Source organism: Berghia stephanieae, chromosome 2 (genome assembly GCF_034508935.2).
Source record: "Berghia stephanieae isolate SIO BIC M18660-M18661 chromosome 2, UCSD_Bste_1.3, whole genome shotgun sequence".
Lineage (NCBI taxonomy): Eukaryota > Metazoa > Mollusca > Gastropoda > Nudibranchia > Aeolidiidae > Berghia > Berghia stephanieae.
Window position 1 is genome coordinate 41,472,997 of NC_088361.1, and position 24,871 is coordinate 41,497,867.

The following is a 24,871-nucleotide window of genomic DNA, read 5'->3' on the forward strand; positions in this document are numbered from 1 at the left end:
TAAAAATGACTCAAATAGCCTGCAGCTGGGGCGAGATGGAGCTTGTTGATATTTTAACTCGAATGAGTGGATGGTTTTTGGTACAGACTGCATAGTGTTTATAAAACGTTTAGTAATAGAGGGATTTTTTTTTAATTACATTCTAATATCATTGTAATTAGATACACTGGAAAAAAAAACTTAAGTAATAGATAGATGGAATTAATTTTCGAATGTTACATTTTACTAGTATATCATTGTAAGTAGATACATTAAAAAATAACTTTTAATAATAGAATGACTTAATTTTCGAATGTTACATTATTACTAGTCATTCTAATTAGATGCGTTTGAAAAAGAAATCTTTAATTTATCCTCAGAGGAATATTTTCTTTTTGTGTGTCTTTCTCAAGCAATTCTTTATCCACTCAGTCTTCATCTCATTCAATGTCAATTTTCACCAGTTAACTGCCGTACTCTGGAAAAACAAGGATTAAAAACTTTGGCTAGAAAACTCGCCCTTTGGACTTTGCAAAGTCCCAGAATTTTTTTACTTTTTGCCAAGATGAGGGTCATTTAAATCGATCGATATTTGAAGGTCAAGTTTTCTGGCCAAATGTTTAAACACGTGTTTTCCAGAGCACAGCAGGTAACTGGTTAAACCTGTAAATGGCCGTGCTATAATCATTTCACCGAATTGCAGGGGGAAACGACATTTATTGAAAACCACGGCGTATTAATATCATTTCAATACATGCTGTATGCTTTCAATCAACATTCATAATAAATATTCAATCAAAACAATAGAATTTTTAAAATAGAGAAACAGAGTTAAAGGGAAATAATGGAATGAGAAAAAGTAAACAGAAAAGAGTGATAATAATATTGCTCAAAATTACGGAATCTTATATTTTCTGTTGGGCGATTTTAGTTTACATTTTTTCCAACATAGACAACGCTGGTAACGGTTAGATGCTCATTCAAAATTGAGTACCGTGAGAGAATTTGGGTAAAGAGCCTTTTCCAAGGACTCAACTAAGTGCCGCTCATGGCGGTAGTCGAACCCTGGACTTTTAAAGTCCACAAGTTTTGTATTAAAAAAATAAATTTCACTCATACCAGGCAGCATGCAATTTTTCCCTGACTTGTTACGCACGTCATGTGTGCACTATTTTTTTTTGTTTATAGACCAAATCTTCACTATTAATATTAAAGGAATAAAATTTCTGCCTCACAATACGTGATGGTATGCCATAAAACTTTGGTTTTGAGAACCGTAAAGAGAATTTTATAATTTTCATCAGGGCTAGATATATTATTATTGTATTCGTAATATGCAGACCAAAAGATTGGTTCCGTCTGTTTGAGCAATGTGGGATTAAAAACGAAAATGAATAATGGATAGACAGTAGAATGTAATTAAATAAAAATAGCAATAGCAGCAGAGAGTGTAGAAGATGAAGAAGAGTATGAGGGGGGTGGTGATAGTAGAAGTAATAGTAGTAGAAGTAGTAATAGTAGTGTTGTAGTAGTAGTAGTAGTAGTAGTAGTAGTAGTAGTAGTAGTAGTAGTAGTAGTAGTAGTAGTAGTAGTAGTAGTAGTAGTAGTAGTAGTGGAAGAAGAAGAAGAAGAAGAAGAAGAAGAAGAAGAAGAAGAAGAAGAAGAAGAAGAAGAAGAAGAAGAAGAAGAAGAAGAGGAGGAGGAGGAGGAGGAGGGGTAGGAAAAGGAGGAGGAGAAGAAGAAGAAGAAGAAGAAGAAGAAGAAGAAGAAGAAGAAGAAGAAGAAGAAGAAGAAGAAGAAGAAGAAGAAGAAGAAGAAGAAGAAGAAGAAGAAGAAGAAGAAGAAACAAGGAATAGAAAGATGAAGGAATGATGATGATGATGATGATGATGATGATGATGATGATGATGATGGTGATGATGATGATGATGATGATGATGATGATGATGATGATGATGATGATGATGATAGTGAAGCATATTTGCAGAGGAAAGAGTAAGAAAAAAAGAAGGGGGGGGGAATATCTAATACAACTAGAATAGTGATAGAAAAAACATTAATCTTGGCATAACACTGAGTGCAACTTGGAGGAATACAAACGTTATGGCTATACATGCATTAAAGATGACGCTTTCGACATACACGAGGACGACAGATTCTTCCTGGATCCAAAGCTCCGCAATTCTAGGCTGGAACTTTTCATCAACGGTTTAGCCGTTGTTCGGTTTGAAAGACCCCATACAAATATACAGCCATCGGTCGAGGTGGAGATAAAGCAACGGTTGTTGATGCTGAAAAAGAGGCCGCTGACATTGTGACTGCTGGTAATCGACAAAATTTTCCCGTCGGTGTAATTGATGGCGCTGATCGTCCTATCGGAGCATGCCGCTAAAAGTAAATTGCTCCTCGAATCCAGAGCGATCTTGTCCACGCGAATGTTAATGTTGTTGGAGGACCTGAAAACGCGGACTGGGTCGAACGTGTTCATGGAGAAAACGCTGATGTCGCCGCTGACCGTGCCGAATCCGAGAGTGTTATCACGTTCGTGGATGACACAGTCCATTATGCTGCTGGATAAGCATCGGTTGTAACAGACTGAGAAGGTAGGTAATAAATGTATATTGGAGACGGAGAGAACCATCGACCTGTCAAAGACAAAACAAAGATGTATTGATGCTGGATAGAATGTACCATCATACAAAACAATGTGTAACCTTAGAAGTTCATTGTCTTATTAATATAATTTAGTGAGAAGTAATCAATAAAATGGCTGTCTAAATATAATAACAAAAAGCTGAGTGACGTCAATTTCGTTCCTTCTATGTGAAAAGGAAATATCAGTCGGATGTCTTTAGGTGTGTACACTCAAAAAAACATAGATTATCTTTTTAATTCTCTCCTTACCGTCCATTTTCAGGATTTTCAAAAGATTTGACACCCAACCAAGACCAAAAAATAGAGCTTTTCACCCAAACACAAAAGCAGTAATCCCATGCTATATATATTTTTTCAGCAAAATATGCTTACAACACAGTGTTAATTTTTTTTTATAATTATGACAAAACAAAATTCTTATTATTTTGTGATCTACGAAGGCAATCAAAATGAGAGAACGTTTGGTTGTATCGTAAAATATGTAACGATATTCCTGTGGTTGGTAAAGAGAGGTTTAAGGTCGGATATTTATATTGCAAATAAAATATGATGGACATATCCAGAGGGAATGTGGATATCATTTTTATTCCACTGATAGTAATCAGGGTCCATTTCATGTAGAATGACTAAGTGCATAGACATTGACCCTAGTAATTTAATACGAAATTCAGTCCTTATATTATAGGCTTACTAAATTATAGTCCAATCCTAAATTTGCCCTTTAACCTTCAATCTTAGTCTGTCGGAACTCCCCCGACTTAATCTTCAGCCAAGGTCTAATGGCTAAGAAAACTTCTCTTGTCAAAAAAGCGGCAGCAATATCGATTGGAGATTTACACCTTCGATAAGAGAAAAAGAAATCGACCCGAGAACATGATAGAGGCATAAGTAACCTTGATGATCTTGTTATTAGCTTTAAATCTTCTAACCATTTACAGATTGTCAAAAGTACGCATTTTTCTATGTGGAAACTATAAAATTGAGTTTGATCGGTAGTTGTCAGTGAGAATTTTGTCTGAGACCGAAGCAGGTTTATCTCGAAGATAAATAAAACGATTAGAAAGTACAATGGAAATAATATGAGTTACTTTGCTGTTATTTTTGTGACTTACTGAAATAGTATTATGTAAACAGTGTGGTTCGTCTGAAAATAACTTCTGTTTTATTTGTTGGGTTGGTTTGTTTTGTTTTTTGTTGTTGTTGTTGTTTTTTTTTTGTTTTTTTTTTTTTTTTTTTTTTTTTGGGGGGTTTTTTGGGGGGGGGTTTTTGGGGGGTTTTTTTTTTGTTTGTTTGTTTTTGTTTTGTTTGTTTGTTTGTTGTTTTTTTTTTTTTTTGGGGGGGGGGCTTCGCTTGATTTTTTAATTATTTTTTTTGGTTATATTGTGCATGTGTTTGTGTGTGTTGAAAAAGTTAAATAAAATAAGTACTAAGTACACACATTGTGTTGTAAAGATGTGAATGTTACTCCATTGTGAATAACTATTTTACCCCTTAGGTCTCAAATGTGTCTACTTAGTAAAAGATGTCTTTGGTATATGAGTTACCTGTCCAAACCACATGACACTAAGAATATACGTCCCTCCCTCTCGAATACTTTCAAGACCGTTATTGTTCCAGAATGGAGGAGGGTCGAACTCAGTACTTTGAGTTTGTCGTTCAGATCGTACATAAAGATTTTTCGGTCCCTGCCTCCACTTAGAAGATACTGTAAAGGCAAGAGGATTCAATGATATACGTTGTTTATTCGCATGATACGCATATCAATACACATTTTATTTATGGAAGAGTAGTGTTTTGAGAAAAGTTTCACTTATTGAAAATGCAAAACAAAATTTCAATTTCATAAATTCCATATGCTATGTCATGAATATTGGTTGAAGTTTGTTTTTTTTTTTTAATTTTAAGTTTAAATTTCAACATAGTGAAAAAAAGGACAATAATAATTGCTTACTATCTTTTAGAAAGACACTAGTCTATCGCAAAGTACTTTCCGCCAGATCTAGCAGAGCCTGCTAACCAATCACTTTGGACAGAGGAGGGGGGGGGTGTCTCGAAATAATTTCGACTGCTCCTGGGATCGATCATGGTCCCTTTGCGTGTGAAGCGAGTGCTCTACCAACTAAGCTTTCGGGACCTATACATTATACGCCTTGATGTTCTTACTTTATGGTTGGTTACTTCTGAAGTAAAAATTTCCACACATGACACGGCACGAATATGTTGTTTGACGCTGGCCACGACTTGGAGATCACTCATATTGTAGGCAACAACATTCCCCTGGTTGTCTCCCGTCGCTATAAAATCCTCACACATCTGGTGAGAGAATAATATTATTGTTGCCGCAATTAAATTTTTGTTTCATATATTTGTATATAACCCTTCCTCTCTCCTCTGCTTTAATCTGATATTATAAGTAGATTACTCCAGAAAACGAGACATAATTTTTAATGTTCAAAGTTTCAAACTGAAATAATTTCTCTTCCATACAGCTCTTTAATTTAAGTTAGAATGTACGACATGGGAAAAGTAGAGAGCGACGGGGGCTGCCTGAAGCCTGGGATCGTGAAAATACTGACGAAAGAGTGAAAATGGAGAGGCTTCGGATAGGAACAACACAGACAATGGACGTTTCGGGTACAAACCCTTCGTCACCACAACAATAAATCATCGTGGAAAACATGTAAAATAAAATGCAGTATAACATGTATCGTCTGTACTCATCACGATGATATGCCTTTTTGATAAGTTACAGGAAGCCTATTTAAGTGTGAGTCTGTGTGTGTATTGTGCATTTGTGTGTGTGTGTGTTTGTTTGTTTATGGAAAGTTATAATATATTCAAAAATTGTTTTATTCCACCTCTCCTATTAGAAAACCCCATCATTTCTGAGTAAATACGTAATCGTTGAATAATGCTTTGGACGCGTTAAATATAAATTTTATTCAACGATTGCAAAATATTTTCGCACATTTTATTGGTATGAAATATGGTGTTTAAAAAAGACAGCTGTTGGCAAGAACTAATAGTATTTTAGTGCGCATGAATACAAATTCACCGTTTTTAAATTTTGGATCAAATTGTAATTCAAGCGGATGGAGAAAAACACAATTTTGAATAAAAGTACTAATACGATACACTCTGGTCACGAAATATCTAATAATCTTACATGGAGAGTGGAATAAACATATTCTTTCATTTCAAAAAATTTCTTAAACTCGTTATATTTTTATCGTGCAATTACACATACTCGCAAGCTCGCAGTGTTATTGGGCACGATAAAAATAACTCGTTTAATAAACACAAAGAAATGAAACAATTGTATATTCTTACGCCTTCCGTTTAAAAATACCAATCAGCAAAGATTGCTTTGAAATAAGATAAGAAATTATTTGATCATTTCATTTAACCGTTAAATACAAGGATACGCCATAAACAAACAAGAGATGCAATTATATTATTGCGCGTCTAAGAAACAAAAAGTAGTCGATTACTCCCCTTTGTTTACGATCTGCAACGCCTCTAATCATTACTAAGAGATGTATTCAATACTGGGTCTTGACGCGTAGGATTCCTGAGGTTGTGCTGTGTCAAGACCTCGACGCTGGAAATCATCAAAATTTCAGAACTCGTATATCATTTCATACCTTGCAAGCGGTGAGTAGGTCGCCCTGAATTGATTCGTCCGAATTGTAAAGGGAGTAGTCTATTTCATCGACAGGAGATGCCAAGTCGGTGGACATTATAGTGACACCATCACAACAAATAGTTTTCGTCACATCCAAGCCCCACAGACGAATGGTGGCATCGGTAGCCACTGTGACTAGCACTTCTCTCTTTTTATTGCTCTTGGATTTCAGTGGCAGAAGGTCTGACCCAGTGATACCACCGCAATGGTTATAGATGTACAGCCTTGGCTCAACAAGGAATAGAAGGAATACATGAAAATGGATTATGCATGGACTAATAGTACAAATTAGTTTGCCAACCAGCCAGATCGAATAACCTCTCAGTTTTTGAGCATTTATACTTGGACTCTTTGAATTGCATTATGACATTATATTGCGCCGTGCATTTCACTTTAACTTGTCCAATAATCTTGAAGAGTTTTCGAAATCTGAAAGACAGGTTACTTATTCAGCTGGCAGACATGTTTTGAAAATAACCAAGGCACAAAGGAAACTATTTTAAAAAATCAAGTTTCAAATTCAGAATATTAATTTAACTTCATAATTATATTGATAGCTTTTTGAGCTCATTTAAAATTCTCACCTGAATTACCTGAATAACAATGAATGAAAAATAGTTATGAACAACACACCCATTTTGATTTATACTTTACCGCTTAAGGCTAAGGGTAAATTAGAAAGAACTTAATCTGGGCTGATCACAACACTCGGTGGCTAATAATGGCAACACAAATAATAATTAAGTGACCTTAAGAGTATAATGTAATATCTTTAATTGCGTATAAATCGAGGTGCAGTAATTAACAACTCGGGAAATAGTACGATATAATGAGCTTATTCTAACATTCCTGTAATTGACTAAATGTTAACATTTGTTTGAGAGCGTTTTCATTACAAAAAGATACATATACATGTATATACATATGTGTGTTGTATCTCGCAATGAATCATACATATCATTCTTTTTTAGATTTTTTCTTTAATATTTTCCTTTTCATACAAATTGAGAGTCCCGGTAGCTCAGTTGGTCGAGCACTCGCTTCACACGCAAAGGGACCAAGATCGATCCCAGTGTAGTCGAGAATTTTTCTGACCCCTCGGTCCACCCAGCAGTGATTGGGTAGCTGGTTCTGTCAGGGCTGGCGGAAAGTACTTTGCGATTGACTCGTGTCAAATCCGAAGGATAGCGAGGAATTGCTAATGTCCATTTGAAGCAATAGAAACTGGGATAAACTCCGACTCTTTGGGTCTCATGGCTCTGATGGACTACTTTTTCCATACTAATCTAATTCTCTCATTCTTACATTTTCACAATGTTGTGAGGATCTTGGACATTCCAAATGGTCAGTTTGCCTCCCGTGGAAAATACGGACAATATTTTGTGGACTTGGTCATAGCAGATGTAAGTGTTCATGCGAGAATTAGTTCCCAGTAATCCCGAATTATTACTGAAGGCTTCGCCGTGAACGGCTTTTGGTGGCAGGCAACTTATCACCTTGGGAGACAAAGTAAACACATCTTCACATTTTGGAGGCAATAAATCAGGAATGAATTTTATTTCGTTTTACAGCAAACGCAATCGCCTCAAAACGGCATCATGTTGTCTAAAAAGATTCCAAACGGTTATCTTTAAGTTAAAATGACAAGAAAGATGAAATTTTAATTTTGGCTTTTCACGAAACTATTATCCACAGTTAAACATATAGATTTTTTTTAAGCATTTATTATATAGCGCAATATTCACTTTACATGCTCAGCACTTTTCAAGGAGTCCCTAGCCAACAGCAACACTTAACATATAAGACTAGACATGACGCCTTGTGAAGCTTTTTTACAATTTTTTCGGACAGAAACAACTCTATTAACGACCAGGTACTCATTAACACGTGATTACGGGTGAGAGAATGTGAGTAGATAGCCTTTTCCAAGCTAAAAAGCTAAACTCGAACCGAAGACGAGTGTTATACCACTAGACCACACAGCCGCACAAAGCCTCACCAAAGTTATATATTCTTCGTCTAAAAATTCAATTTTGAGCAACTAAATTACCCTCGACATATTCCGTTTTGAGGATGTGGGTCATACAAATCAATATACAATCATAATCGATACGTATCATATTAGTTCCAAAGCGAAACATTTCTCATCACCTTAATTGATATAGATACCCCCTTCAACGCCATAGCTAAGCCCTTGTTTGTTAAGCCATAAAATTATTCAAATTAAAGAACTAAACACGATTACACACTGTGGACCGTAAAACAAGAGGGAGGCTCTTAAAACAGTCATGACTTTAGTGATCATTTTTTCATCACTTTGACATTCAAATGAGAAAACTTGTTTATTGTTCAAGTTTTATGAACCATTAAAATAGAACGATGATAGCCGAATATTCACAAACATTGCGAGTATATATCTAAAAAAAGATTGGTCCGTTTCATGCTTTATTTTGTATAATGATCTGCATATCATATTAACTTGACCTTAATCCTAATTGATGTGTATCGTCAATGAGAAAAACATTTTGCAAAATCAATCTCATCGACTTTGACAAGTTCCGTGAAAAACTTGGTTCTTTTAATTTGTTGGTGGATAAATGAATAAGGGGCGGAGTACATTATGACGCATCAGAAAATGAAAACTTATGTCCAATTTGAAGCAGATTAGGCTCAGAAACAAAAATTGGGGGGAGTATTGGGAGCATTATATACATTACGTCACCAAGATTACCAAAATCAACATGAACTTAAAAGACCTCATTTTTCTCTCCTTTTATTTCAGAAAAGCAAAAAGGGCGACATAAATTGATTGTTTGGCGGGAGTGTGATCGATCTCTCACTATATGTCTCAACAAATTTAAGATATCCTAATAATTTTTTTAAAAGTTTTTTTCCTTTAATGGTCTGACTGGGCTATGAAAGCTTGTTAAGCTACGTTTGACGAGTTCGTTTCATGTAATCACATTACATAAAAAGATTTGGGTCGCACTTTTGACATTCCATAATAGAATAGAGAACAAAGGTCTTTTAAGTTCAGGTTGATTTTGCTAAATTTGGTTATGTAATGCGGGTTGATGACGAAAGGGCATAAATGTATGACTTTTCTTTAGAAGATGGCGAAAACAGATGCAAATATTACCTATAACGGTTTTAGAACAATAAGTCTTTGAAATCAAGGAAAGACGTTATGGATAACCTGTACTTCGATTATATGCAATCGCCTCTATCTTGGATTGTGGAGCTCCATAACGTTGGGAGTATAAAGTCTACGTTCTGAAATCTAGTCAGTCATACTCTAAAAAAGCACTTATGTATTTAAAAATTTGGTCAGAAAACTCGTACTTCAAATATCGATTGATTCAAGTGACCCTCGTCTTGCCAAATCAAAACTCTCAAACTTGGGACTTCCATTGTAGGACGGGTTTTCTGCCCACATTTATAAATACGTGGTACTTTTTTTTTAGAGTAAAGTTTTATTGATGTAATTCGTAAATACGTGATCCATCGCGTCAAATTGCTACTGTGATTAGTTGAACTAGATAAAACAAATTGAGATCAAGATTCAATTGATGACAATAAGGAAATGATTGTTTTAATCAAAGAATAAAAACTCACATTCAGAAGAGAAAGCTTTTATTTTAACACATGTTTTGACAACATAAACTCAAAAATGCAATTTTAAGCCTCGTTTATCCCTTTATAATACCGTTTTTGTAACGATGTGTCACATATGCACTGATTAGTTTACAATGAAATTCAAAAACATCAATTTTGCAAAAAATCCTGATTTCAGGACAATCCTTTTTCCCCCTTTAATGCCAAGCTGCAACTAAGCGACAAGGGAGATAAATGTCACAATTCCACGTGTCAAGCAACTTTATATTATTCATGTGTCTATCTCATTAACGTAAAGTTTTTATGTTTTTTGTTTTTTGTTTGTTTGTTTTTGTTTTTGTTTTGTTTTTTTTTTTTTTTTTTGTTTTTTTGTTTGTTGTTGTTTTTGGGGGGGGGGGCGGTTTGGGTTTTGTTTTTTTTTTAAGAAAAATATTCACATGACAACACAAATTGACGTTACCTCACCTCTAAACTCAATGCATTGCAGAAAAAAACGTTCCCGTCCTTGGCTGCAACAATGAGTGTCTCATCTTTGACTGAGATGCTGGACAGTTGCTTCTTACCGAGGCTTTTCAACCTGATAATGTCACGCATCCCAGAGGACAGCTAAAGAAGAAATACTGTTAGAATTACCGAGTTATCAAATCAATTGTGTAAAAATGAATTTAACATTCTAAACACTGGCTACTGAACTGTCGGCGTTGTGTGGATGTTGAAGCTACATAGTTATGGGCGGTAATATGGAATACCGAAATCCACCGAAATCTACCAAAATCCACTCAAGTGGGGAGACATTAGAGACTATGGTTCTCTCCCCACTGTTGCGCATCTTCCATAGCCGAAGGATTACTCCCCACTTATTCCCACCTCCCTTAGTTTCGGGTTCAATCCCCGGTGGTGTCCACCTCCCACAGTCCCAGGTTCACTCCAGACTTGTGACCATCCCACTTAGATTTGGGGTTACTCTCCACTAGGTGTCTTTTTCCTCCCGTCTTGGGTTCCATCCCTAGTAGTGTCCACATCTCACAGTCCCAGGTCAGGTGTATTTCAACCTATAGTCCTTTGATCATTCCCCATTGGTGTCCATTTCAATTGTTCCGGGTTCGCTCCCCATTGATGCTTACCTCCCATAGCCACGGGTTCACTCAATATTCACTTCTATCCATATCTTTGAGTCCCGAGTTCGCACCTCATTGGTTTCCGACTACCATTTTCCGATCCCAGGTTTTCTCTCCACCTGTGCCCACCTCCCTTAGTCCAGGTTCATCACCTCTGGTGTCGGCCTCCCACAGTCCCAGGATCAGTCCCCACTTTTGTCCACCCAAGGTATTACGAGCTAACTCTCCATTGGGTGTCTTCTTCCTCAGCCTTGGGCTCGCTCCCCAGTATTGTCCACATCTCACAGTCCCTGATTCACTCGCCAATTGTATCTCATCCTATAATCTTGTGTACGTCCCAGATTGGTGTCCACTCTTGTATACGTTCCAGATTGGTGTCCACATACCATAGTCCCAAGTTCATTAAACATTCATAGTACCAACATCTCAGTGTCCTGGGTTCGTTCCCTACTGGTGTACACTTCCAATAGATCACCCAAATAGATGACGTTAGGGTGCGTAACTCACTTTCAAGGCCTTCATTTTACTTAACCAGTAATTTTAAGTTCTTTTTTAACTGCCCAAATAGATGACATAATGATGTGTAGCTCATTTACAAGTCCTACATAACTAGAAATTTTAAGTTCGTTATTAATGGATGACCAAATAGATGACGCAATGGTGCAATACTTACTTATAAGACCTGCATAACCATTAAGTTTTAGTTCTTTTGATGGATCACCAGAATATGTGACGTAATGATGTGTAACTCACCTACAAGGCCTACATATCCTGTATTTTAAGTTCTTTTTAATGAACCACCTATTTGGATGACGTGACGATGTGCAACTCACTTACAAAGCTTATATAAACAGTAATTTTAAGTTCTTTTTTTTTTGTATGGATCACCCAAATAGATGACGTAATAATGCGTAACTCACTTACAAGGCCTACATAACCAGTACTGTTTATTATGTATACGAAATTGGACGTCCTGTCTGTTCCACACGCGACCCCGAGAAAGTTGGACATTTTGATATTGCCCAAGACAGCAGGCCGTCCATATAGGACGGTGCTTTCAATCGTATTTCTCGTCTTTCCCGTCCTGTCACGCTCAACGGGTTGTGGATACCAGAATTTGATGTGATGAATACCACAGGTGACAAAAAATGAGCTACTCGAATGGAATGCCACGTCCAATATTTCCTCTGCAATGATGAAAGAGATAAGTTAAGAGATACATATATACATATATATATATATATATATATATATATATATATATATATATATATATATATATATATATATATATATATATATATATATATATAAAATCTTCAGATTCTATTTCCTTCTTTCTGTGTGGTCTAGTGGTATGATAGTCGCCTTCGGATCGGTAGGTTCAGAGTTTGTTTATCTATCTGTTTATTTATCTATATATCTATTTATCTATTTATCTATCGATCTATCTATCTATCCATATATATATATATATATATATATATATATATATATATATAATATATATATATATATATATATATATATATATATATATATATATATATATATATATATATATATATAACCACAAATAACGTGAACTCTATTGTGTGGATTAGAATGGACACTCGCAAAAAAAATATTTAAGATAAGATATACTTTATTGATTCATAAAGGAAATTCCCATAATGTTACATATCATTCATCGTTATATTAGCGCAGATGTATGCACTATCGTGAACTAATTGATGAAATTACGAACTAATTTAAAACAAAATAAACATAAAATAGAATAAAATATTCATAAAATATACAGCAGGTACACGCAAAGCTATAAAAATCGGACATAAAGGTGGAACAGATTTGTAAAACAGGATGTGTAATGTAAATAGAATTTTGAAAATATATTGGGGTAGGATTGCACATAGCCAACACAGATTTATAAAAAGTAAATGTAGAGCATGGCATTTGAATGTATAAATATATACTAAATTATGTAAATATAGCACAACGTAAAAATGCATAAATTAATAAATTTTAGAGGGAATAAAGTATTTTTCAAATTTCCTATAATAAAAATCATCCTAAAGTTTCGCATTGCTCAATGGTAAAAATGAATTAAAATATCTTTGTCTTTTGGTTTCCGTGTGTATTATTAGGCTGTTACTCCTCTGGCCCATTCTAATTTCGCTGCTCATAGGATGGGACTCGTCTCTTTGAAATTTGTTAATCTTAGCATCAGCAATATCTTTGTGAAAATCTTCAAAATCGTCCCATACATAATTTTCTAACATTCGTTTAGCATGCTTTATAATTCTATTTATTTTTATTACTTCAGATTGTTTACATTTCCCACCCCAAGCAGCTACACAGAAACAAAAGAGACTTACAATACAAGATATATAAAAATCAAACTTACCTGCAAATCTATTGACGGCAAGTTTCTCTCTGTGTGGCCAGGCCCATATGTAAATAAACCCATCATAGATATTACCAATGGAGACAATTATGTCCATTTTTGGTGAGAACGACACACACTTGATTCCAAACTCGTGTCCATACATCATAGCAATGCACATCCGGTGGGCTACATCCCACACACACACGGGAGGCATATGCCCGCTACCCCCAGTCACAATGTACCTTCCATCTTCTGAGAAACGAATGGTCCCAAGTGGCTTTTTGGACTCCTTCATGTAACCTATTTGCCTGTAGGGACGCTTTCACATTTCAATGTCATCATCATCATCATCATCATCATCATCATCATCATCATCATCATCATCATCATCATCATCATCATCATCATCATCATCATTATCATCATCATCTTCATCATCATCAACAACAACAACAACAACAAGAACATCATCACAATTACCATCATCATTGCAGCAGCACCAACAAGAACAGCAACAGCATCGTTATCAGCGTCGTGGAGTCATCATCATTATCATTAACATAATCATCATTATCATAACCGTTAACACTATCATAATTATAATATAGTAAACCTTGTAAAATAAAGCTATATACTGATTTCAAGCCAAAAGTAATTTGTACACAAGGACTCTCAGAAAACTTTCAAATAGAGACTGATGTAAAACAGGGCTTTGTATTATCCCCATTTCTTTTTTTTTTTTTTTGGCACTCCATTGGGGGGTGAAAGAATCGATGAATGGGACCAAAACAGGAATCAGATTTAGACTTTTTTAGAGATGTTGGAAGATCTGGATTTTGCAGATGACATTGTTCTCATGTCACAAAAATTTCAGGACTTGGAAACAAAAACACAGAAGATCGCCCACAATGCCCTGAAAATAGGCTTAATGATAAACATAACCAAAAACAAAAACAATGACAATAAATGCAAAACTAAAAGAATCCATCAAACAATTGGGAGATAGGAGAGAAAACATGGCCGAATTTTGCTATCTTGGAAGATGGGGTCACAGTTAAGGAAATAAATGAAAGGTTTAAGCCCGTAAAAGTTTTGGCACCCTAAACAAATTTGGAATGCAGATAAAATTTCAACAAAATCAAAGATGCGCATATTCAATAGTAATGTGTTATCAGTTCTTTTATATGGAGCAGAATCTTGGAAATCAACAAAACCGTTTGTTGCAAATTCGATATTTTCCTAAACAAATGTCTACGAAAAATCTTCCACATTTTTTGGCCCAACAAAATAACAACTAAAGATCTTCTGCACAAAGCTGACATGACTCCTATTTCTGAAATGGTCAAATAAAGAAGATTGAGACGGATTGGCCATGTTTGTCGGATGAAGGAGGGAGCAATCTCGAAAACAGCGCTCAGTTAGACACTGCAGGGTAACCGCAATAGGGGAAAACCACTGGAGACTTGGATAAGATCGGTGGAAAGAGAGATGACATCCTTCGGTTGGACCGGGTGTGAGCTTCCGAAGCTGGCTGAAAATAGAATAATTATCATCATAAAAATGATCACCGTGAGGACGATCAGCATCACCACATCTGACGTACAATGACACTTTTTTAAAATTTGGCAAGAAAACTTTAGTTTTTCAAATATCTATCGATTGAAATGACTCTCAACATGCAACAAGATTTCAAAAATTTAGTGAAGTGTCCGGTATGAGGCTAATCAATTAATCTTATTCTTCTTTTTCTTCTCCATTATGTAGAGTTTTAAGTTTGAGGACCGAACTCCATTTGATGTTAGAATGGATTAGAAAATGATAGGAATTAATAAAGGATTGTGTTGAACGTGTCAAATAATGAAATTGTGCGATTGAGGGTGTTGCTGAATACGCAATGACACCAAACGATTAAAAAAAACAAGGTTGTCAAATTCCGCTGCATCAGATGGCGAATGATTTCATAGCCTAATAAAAGGTGGTAAGATGGAATTTATGTGGACGTTTGATTTTGATGGGTAGAATCATCAGTCGATAAGCATGCCCTCTAGTCGGTTTGTAGATGTGCTTAATGTTTTCTGGGAAATTAACTTCAATTCGTTTGTGGTAGACCTCATCGAGGAGGCATAAGTTGGCTCTTTTGGGGGGGGGGGGGGGGGGGGGGTTTGTAGTGCCGCGCTGAAGACCGGTCTGGACCGGCGGTCCCACGGTCTTTTAGCTGTGAACCGGAGACCGGTCCCATAGGGGAAGACCGGCGGCGGTCCTCACTTCTTATCAACTTGCAACTAGTGCGGGGCGGTCCTTGGCAAGCTTAAGGACCACGGTCCTACGGTCTCGCGCCATAGCCTACTACTTCCCCAGCGATTCGTTGCTTCGGTTGCCTATCTTCCACCAATCACCACCCATCCCACTTAATTAATCACACCCACCCCCCTTTGCCATACACTAAACGACACAGACGACCATACAGGCAGACGACCACCAACCTCCACTCCGCAAACCACCCTTTCGTGTGTGAGATGGGGGGAACAGGAGGCGCACGTCTTGGACGATTCCATTATACGGGGTAAATTTCAAAATTTACTACACCATAATGATCGCAATGACAATGATCTATGGTGAAGGCATGACCCCTCTTCTCTAATGGGTTATTGTTTGAAATGTATGTGACTACTAAAGATGTGTGTGTTTGTGTGTGTGTGTGTGTGTGTGTGTGTGTGTGTCGAACCTAGCAAGTAGCAAATCCGATTTTTTGTTTTCTTTTGTCCATCTCTTGTCACCACTCCTTTCTATCGCAGTGTTGTCATTTAAAATAATACAATAATATTAAAATTTCGTTTGGTGTTTTTACTAATCAAATAATATGAGTTTCATTAGTTTCTTCCTTCCAAAAAACCCAGTTATAACGTCTGAATTTTAAAAAAGTCCAATAGAATATTTGGAGACCCCGATAGCTCAGTTGATAGAGCACTCTCTATACGCAAAGGGCCAGAGATCGATCCCGGGTGCAGTCGAGTTTTTTCTGAATCCCTGTCTACTCAGCAATGAATGGGTAGCTGAGTTTGTTAGATCTGGCGAAAAGTCACCATCGACCCCTCTTATTACCTCATCCACCCCCTCTTATTATAACTTCACGTCTCTCTCTTACTCTTCAATGCTCGCTGCCCTCTTGCGTGTGTCTATCAACGCCACGAACAACTCGATCAACCCCTTGGGCGATGCCATTATCTCCGTTAATGGGGATAAATTTCAAATTTTATTAAATTATCGAAGTAACAATGAAGTACGGTGAGCAAATAAAGAAGGCATCACCCCTCTTCTCTAATTAGGTTACAATTTGAAATGAGTGTGACTACTCCGTGTGTTTTACTCCTGTAGACCACGGTTTTCATCGTGTAGCGGTCTTTAACGGTTCAAGAATGAACGATCCCACGGTCTCAAAGGTCAAACCGGTTCGAATTTCCAACAGTCTCTCAGGAATGTTCAATGTCGAAAAGGACCGGTCCTAGGACCGGTCCTTGCGGTCTTCATTTCCCAAGGACCGTAGGACCGTGGTCCTTAAGCTTGCCAAGGACCGCCCCGCACTAGTTTTTTGGTTGTTATTTTTTTGTTGGGTTTTTTTGTTTTTTTTTTTTTTTTTTGGCCGATCTAAAAGTTCACAAAGCTCAGACTTTTAACCAGTAACGAGGCTCTTGTTTGTGATGAGAAGTTGTAAATTTGCCTGGCATAACTCGCCTGTTTAATTCCAAAACGGTGATATATTTTCGGAGATAAGGGTCCCAGACAATACTCGCAGAGTCTAAAATTATTCGCACGAACGTTTTGTAGCAGTGGACTACGTGGATGTTATTTGGACAGCTTATCGGATTACAATAAATATATCCCCTTTATGTTCTTTAAGCCCTTGATATTATCTTTGCGATATGTTTGTTCCACTTCATTTTCGGAATATTCCAATTCTTTATCAGTGAATAATAAATGGACACCATATATTATACAAAGGCGAAACACTATTTTGTCCATAATCATTGTTCTCCTCCAAGTATCGATTAACTTGTCAAATACAAATTCTTAAACCTGACACTCTTTTTTTAAGTCACGGATGTAAATAATTTTTGACAAGTTGAGCGTCACCTTATTCCATTGATAATTGATGTATAAATAGGGAGTAAAACTGGGATGTCAAAATACTGGTTCCAATCTCATTGGAAGTGTAAAATCAAACTACCGGAGGACTGGATACATACCTTGTACATCTGCGCTTCTAGTGTCAGAGTGATGGCATCTTATTTTCTAGTCTATATAATGCTGGTCGTCAATAAAGAGCATCCATCCTCGCTCTTTTACGCCCCTAATCCTAAGAATATGCTTATACATTCTGCTGCTAAAATAGTTATGCCGCCTTATGATTCAATATTTAAATTGTTCCTCCAGAGGACTGGTTACACACTACCAATGAGTTTTGAACCGGAATAGAGGAAGGTGTGATGTCACGAATTCTCTACCCTATTTTAAGCTAAAATTTAAAAGGCGATGTGCCTACCTGGCATTTATTGTATCAAAGAGGACGACGGCGTTCGACGCTGTATAGGCACAGGTTCCTGACTCGGGGTGGACGGAGATGCAGTTACCAGCTGGATATGTCATCCCTAATACCATCTTTAATCTCATCGTCATCGAGAAGTTAGGCCTGAAAGAGGAGTTGTGGAGTAATAGCTTTTCGCAATGGTTCAGTCCTATATACCCCTATTTGCAGGTCTGATAACCCAATTTCTTGTCGCTTCATTGTCATAATGGAATATATTCTCAAACTCATACAAAAAATATTGTTCATTACAATATTGAATCAAACCAATAATTGTGTCTTCATACGCAGGTTCAACAGTACAAAGCCTTTTGTCGGCCCTCTAATTCTTTAGTATTTGTTACGCCGCCAAAACTGTTTCCACGGATGCATGAAAATTTTCAGGTTTTAAGGAATCGCGAGAGAGTCGTCTTTCAGGCAGACACGAATGTTCGAAAATTCCCTTTTTGTCCTAGGAGATGTCAGCCTGAAGTAAACTTCTAAACATTTTGATTGGCTCTTTCTAACTAAACCACAAACTAAATTGTAATTTTTTTAGATCAGAAACTTAAAATATAAGCAACAAAACTTGATAACGTTTAATTCGAAAATAAAAAGGATAAAAAAAAAAACGAAACAAGCGTCGGCAATAATTCTTATGATTATCAATCAGTATGCTAGGTCTTAACTTTTTTTTATTGATCGCTTTTCATTAATCTGGGGTTCCCAATAGCTCAGATGCTAGAGTTCCCGCCTCACGGGCAGAGTAGAGTGACTGGTATCAATAACGAGTGTAATCGAGAATTATTCTGCCCCCTCCCCCTTTCCCTCCCTTCTACTCTATCCATCTAGCAGTGATATGGTAGCTAGGTATGTAATAGATTTTTAAGAAGAAGAAGAAGAAGAAGAAGAAGAAGAAGAAGAAGAAGAAGAAGAAGAAGAAGAAGAAGAAGAAGAAGAAGAAGAAGAAGAAGAAGAAGAAAGTAGTCCTTCAGAGTCATTCGGCCCTTGGAGCATCAAATACTTTGCGATAGACTAACGTCCTATTCAAAATGTAAAAAGTATTTGCTACTGTCGTTTATCGCTTTAGAAAACAAGATAAACTCCGGCTCCAATGTCCTTATGGCTAGAAAGGTTTACTTTTTTTTATACATGTGTTCCTTGAAACTGGAGTGACGACAATCGAGCAAAGTGCCGTGGTCGACCCTTACCAATAATATACCCCTGCTCTAAGAGTCGCGCACAGTGCAAGAGGAAAGAAAAATACAATTAACTAGTTAACTGCCGTACTCTGAAGAGACACGTCTTTAAAAATTTGCCCAGAAAACTAGTTCTTAAAATACCGATCGATTAAAATGACCCTCATCTTGACTTCACGATGTCCCAGCTTTGAGAGTTTTTTCCAAGATGAGGGTCATTTGAATCGAGCGATATTTGAAGGGCGAGTTTTCTAGCCATTATTTTTACAAATATGCGTCTTTCCAGAGTATGGCATGATTCAGTATTCTTTCTTTACCACCAAGTTATGCTTCTAAAGGAACGTTACTGGCAACTGGCCAAGAACGCTTACCTGGCGTCCGCATCGCTGTAAGAACGAAATAAAATCTTCCTCTTCCTTGCGGATTTCGAGTCCTTTCCAAATCGTAAGATAGACGATGCGGACTGAACCATCATGGGTTGCGTGAAAGAGATAAACAGAATAAAACATTTATATTGGGCATTATCCGACTTTCTTCATAATCGTGAATTCCATGTAAATCACAGAGGAGATAAAATGGATGTTTAAACAGCGCATTTCTGGATTTTATTATATCTAAAAAGACTTAGACGTTTTTATATATAGAGCAATATCCATTCAAATGTGCTCAAAGCACTTTACAAGTGGTTCCAAGTCAATAGAAACACTCGAAATGTCAGACAAATTGTTGGACCACGCTGTTTCGAGACCGGGTTCTTATTTTACATCTGAGTACGGTGAGAAAATTACTGTGGGTAAAGAGCATTTCCCTGGAACTTAACCTTGCTCCACCAAGAGCGAGACTCCAACCAGGAACCCATCGGTCCAAAGGCGAGTGTAATACCACAAGACGATAAAGCTACACAATACCAGTCTCAAGGCGTTTCATAGTGCATAATTCAATTCAGCTGCAGGCCATGTCAAACCAAATTTCCGTTTTCTTTGACTCAACCCACATGTTAGGTGTCCTTTGTATAAAAAGGTCAGTGCGGCTATGTGGTCTTGTGGTACAGCACTCGCTTTCAGATCGGAAGGTCCTGGGTTCGAGTCTCGCTCGGCGCGTAGTTGAGTCGTTGGAAAAGGCTCTTTACTCAAATTCTCTCATCGTACTCAGGGGTAAAATGAGTACCTGGTCGTTAACAGCGTTGTTTTTGGTAATATCGCCTAACAGGCTTCATGTCCCGTCCTACATGTTAAATGTTGCTGTTGGCCTGGCACTCTTTGTAAAGCGCTGTGAGCATGTTTAGTGGATATTGCGCTTATAAAAGCTCAATTTCGTAATTTTTCTTTTTTACATTCTTCGCCTTGTTTATGACTAGGAAACTATTATTATTATTATTATTATTATTATTATTATTATTATTATTATTATTATTATTATTATTATTATTATTATTATTATTATTATTATTATTATTATTATTATTATTATTATCATTACTATTTTTTATCATTTTTTAAAATAATAATAATAATAATAATAATAATAATAATAATAATAATAATAATAATAATAATAATAATTATTATTATTATTATTATTATTATTATTATTATTATTATTATTATTATTATTATTATCATTATTCGATTATATGCGCGGACGGTTGTGCCCTTGCTTACCAGAGCAAGCAGTGACTGGGACCATCTCGAGAATGTACTTCAAGGACGTAAACAACTACAAAAACTACAACGTTCTTATAAAAAGCGGCTGGCACACACGGAAACTGAATGTTAAAGTCAGAGACCAGTTAGTCTCGTCAAGGGTATGCGATATACCTGGGGGTCACGTTGTACCGTATTGTGTCCATATCTAGGGGGTTTCCAACAACGGTCTTCTGATGGAGCTGATGGGAACAACTTGGGGTGCGGACTGGGCACATTTAAGGACCTCCGCGTTAGCAATATGATTATGATATTCCGCCGCGGACCATTGCGCTCAAGGGTGAGGTAGAACCAGAAACGTTGAGAGGGTAGATGCAAAACTTCACAAGTCTATGCAGATAGTGTGGAAAGCTAACAACAATACCCAAGGAATGGGACCCGGTAATTGGAGCAATACTTGGCTCTGGCTTGACAAAATTGAGAAGGTAAGCGGTATAACAGACGCCGGAATAAGTCCACAACCCTTGTACTTAGCTTCTCTGATTACTGACGGGGTGTTAACTCGAGATAAGTTGTCAGGCTTCTGTGCCATTAAAAGAATATACTGGGTGGCTCCAAACAGACTTCGGTCTAGAACCCGAAATAAGTCCCGGCAACCCTTGTACTTAGTTTCCCTGACCACGGACGAGGTTTCACCTCGAGAGAAATTGTCAGACTTATGTGCCAGTGTCATTAAAAGGAGATGTGTATTGGGTGGCTGTAAACAGACTTAGGTCTAGAACCCAACAGTGGCCACATTTCATCAGTTGGGGCTTTCCACCTCTCGCAGACCATCTGGTCAAACGTTGCATAGTGGGTGTTGGGTGGGTTCGCCACTGAACACGAATGTGGTAATGATTTCGCCACGTCGATGACGTTGAGAAGGTAGATGTAAAATTTCGCAGGTCGATGCACATAGTGTCAGGAACGCTGGCAACAACTCCTAGAGAATGGGGCCCGAGAATGGCAGCGATCCAGCCCCTCGATATCCGGAGGGAGACGATTAGGTAAACTGGCTAAATAAGATCCGAGAGAGAGGGAATGGGAATACCCCTCTGAAGCGCATTATGGACGGCGCCCCCGTTTCGACCCGAAATAAGTCCCGGCAACCCTTGTACGCAGCTTCCCTGACTACGGACAGAGATGCATATACGAGATGGAAGTCGGTTTGGACGAATTCAATCCCTCGTGGGGGCGGGGACGTACACTCCTCTAAGCTTGGTGAGAAGTTGCCAGGGTTTGATACTAGTAAGAGGAGACACTGGGTGGCTGTGAATCGGCTTCGGTCGAGGAGCTGCCTAACAGCAAGTGTGCTTGATCAGTGGGGACTTTCCACCTGTCCCACATGTACCCAATGTGGGCAAGAACCCGAAACGGCAGAGCCTCTAGTTGAACGGTGTGTTGTGACGATGCTACCGGGCGGGTTCGCGACGGTGCACGAGTGCGGCCCGGACTTTGCTGATTGGGTCGATCGTCATAACATAGTAGTGTGAGGACCATACGAGGCTGCTGCCACCTTGATAGACTGTCATAAAACTGTAGTTTGATGCCACCAGAAGCTGCTGCCATCTTGGTTAGTTACCAGTTTGTCCGAGAATTCCCGGTACTGTCCAAACGAAATAAAGACCCCAATTTTAGACCTGAAATGCATTTGGTAATATTAACCCATATAGTATTAGTGTTAATCCTACCAGTTCAGGTTCTTTCTGTGGATAAATAAAACTTTAATTCAAGGCGAGCAAATGTGTCATGTTTGCACTGGTAGAATTTTTCCTCTTTTTCTTTATCAATAAATCCATTTGAATTTGAATCTCGTGATGTTTTAAAATTGAAATATTATACGGAATAGAGCCCGAATTTAAGGGGAGGCCTTACGAAAGCTCCTCGTGCTAAGGGAAACAACCCAAATATTCCCTCAACTCACCCTAAGAAAAAATAAACCTATTACCTTTAACCAACGAGTATATAATATTATTGCTTTATCTAACCTTATTAGGAAAAACAAACACCCTATCTAGTACCTTTACTAAGACATATAACCCAATAGAAAGAAGAGAAAAACCCTTCGACCTCGAGCTAACCCCAATAGAAAAAAAACAAACTAGGACTACTTAGCACTACCTTTCCCTCCTTCTAAACACAAAATGGCAGCGTAGAACCAAAATACGTACTGGTCACATAATGGAAATTTTAAACTTTCACTAATCTATCAAGGCTTTTTCTAGTGTTTTTTTTAATTGAATAAATAAACGCCAAACAAAAGATCACGGTGAAAATACTAATTGAAAGAGATGCTAGACCGAGGAGCTTACGGAATTTCTCCCAATTTGTCTATAAGGCAACACCATTAATATATGCTGTTGTTCAATACGTCAGACTGTTTTTATTTAAATTTCTAACTCATCAACCTTGTTTTGATTTAAAACGGTGCACTTTTCAGTGTAATATTGATGATAGACAAAACCGGGAAAATCTTACCGCCACATCCATTCTTCCCATTAAGATGAAAAATCCGTGACACCTTTCAAACCTTTTCTTTTCCTAACATCTTTATTGTTATTATAAAAACAAACATCCCTACGGACCTAAAGTATGTGCAATGATTTTTCTCTTTTAATCGTTTAGTGAGAGTACGGAAGTGTGCGGATTCAAATTGATTCACATTTCTTGTCTAACTGAGTTGGTTTTTCTCACGATTGACATAGAACAGGATAAAATGCAGAAAAATAATCAAAAGAAACCAAAAAACGAAATAGGGCGCAAACGACGTGAACACATTTTGCAAATAAGTACTGTACACATTATGTACGAAAATGGCTGACAAGAAGTGGACAATTTTAGGTCTTCTACACAACATGAAGTTGGATTTCTGATGTTGCAATGAGTACCGTATCGTCTGCGTATCTTATATTATTTATGGTGTGACCTCCTACTTTTATTCCCTCCATATTATTTATGCCCCTCATGATTGTTTCTTGGTATAGATTAAACAGATCTGGTGAGGCAACACACCCTTGACGGACTCCTTTCTTAATAGGAATGGAATTTCCTGTAGAGTTTCCGATTTTGATAGATGCCTGCTGGGTGTAGTATAATGTTTGCATGAGTCTGAGGTCTTTCTCATCAGCGCCAATGGAGTGCAGTTGTTTTAGTATTTCTTCGTGGCGTACTCTATCAAAAGCTTTTTTGTAGTCGACAAAACAGAGGTATAGTGGGGTCTGAACCTGTATAGCTCTTTCACTTAAAACACGGAGGAGGTATATTGCGTTCCTTGTCCCTCTGTCAGGTTGGAATCCATATTGTTCTTCTGCGATTTCGGGGTTAATCTTATTCCTTAGCCTGTTGATAATTATACGCAACAGTATTTTGTTGATGTGGCTTATTAAACTTATAGTTCTAAAATTTTCGCATCTGAATGCACCTGCTTTCTTTGGTATTGCTATGAAAATAGAGTTACAGAGATCTTCTGGAATTTTCCCAGTATTGTATATATTGTTGAATAATATGTGAAGTTCATCAATTGCTAGATCTCCTAGGCTTTTTAATACCTCTACAGATATTTCATCAGGGCCTGTTGCTTTACCATCCCTCATTCGTTCCATGGCATGTTCAATTTCACTTTTGGTGATGTTTGGTCCGCTTAATGGTTCTTTGAATTTCAGTGGTGGTTCATTTCTATTTGGATCATTGTACAGTTCGCCTATGTATTCTACCCATCGGCTTTCTATATGTTGTTCTTCAAATAGCAGTTCCCCTTGTTTGTTTTGGATACAACTTCCTGCTGCTTTGCTTTTCCTTTTCCCTGATAGTTCTTTTATTCTTTGGTGAGCTTGTTGGGGGTTGGGTTTGTATTCTCTTTCGATTTCGCAGCATTTTCAGTCTAGATAGTTCTCGTGTGCCTCGATGCATTTGGATTTAATGTGGTTGTTCAATGTTTGGTATTCTGCAGACCCTCTGTTGCATTTTCGTCTTTCTTCAAATAGGTTTAGAA

At 37.3% G+C, this 24,871-nt stretch overlaps 1 protein-coding gene across 1 annotated transcript; it reads right to left on the reverse strand.

Moving 5' to 3' along the window:
* Positions 1-1,150: 1,150 nt before the first annotated feature.
* On the reverse strand, positions 1,151-23,503 carry LOC144964888 (mitogen-activated protein kinase-binding protein 1-like). The gene is made up of 11 exons (XM_078899620.1): positions 23,359-23,503; positions 19,570-19,661; positions 17,979-18,125; positions 13,457-13,746; positions 11,977-12,239; positions 10,400-10,540; positions 7,625-7,815; positions 6,279-6,543; positions 4,798-4,947; positions 4,179-4,339; positions 1,151-2,624 (listed from the first exon to the last, which is right to left on the reverse strand). The coding sequence occupies exons 1-11, from the start codon at positions 23,377-23,379 to the stop codon at positions 2,087-2,089; spliced, it is 2,259 nt and encodes a 752-aa protein (XP_078755746.1). The 5' UTR covers positions 23,380-23,503; the 3' UTR covers positions 1,151-2,086.
* Between the last annotated feature and the right edge of the window lie 1,368 nt (positions 23,504-24,871).

Excerpts from the sequence above, each read along its gene's own strand:
- LOC144964888 (XM_078899620.1), bottom strand. The coding sequence starts at position 23,379 with ATGGGAAGAATGGATGTGGCG. Across the intron at positions 18,126-19,569 it reads TACAGCGATGCGGACGCCAG|GCCTAACTTCTCGATGACGA; the intron begins GTAAGCGTTCTT and ends CTCCTCTTTCAG. Across the intron at positions 12,240-13,456 it reads TGCCGTCAATAGATTTGCAG|AGGAAATATTGGACGTGGCA; the intron begins GTAAGTTTGATT and ends TCATCATTGCAG.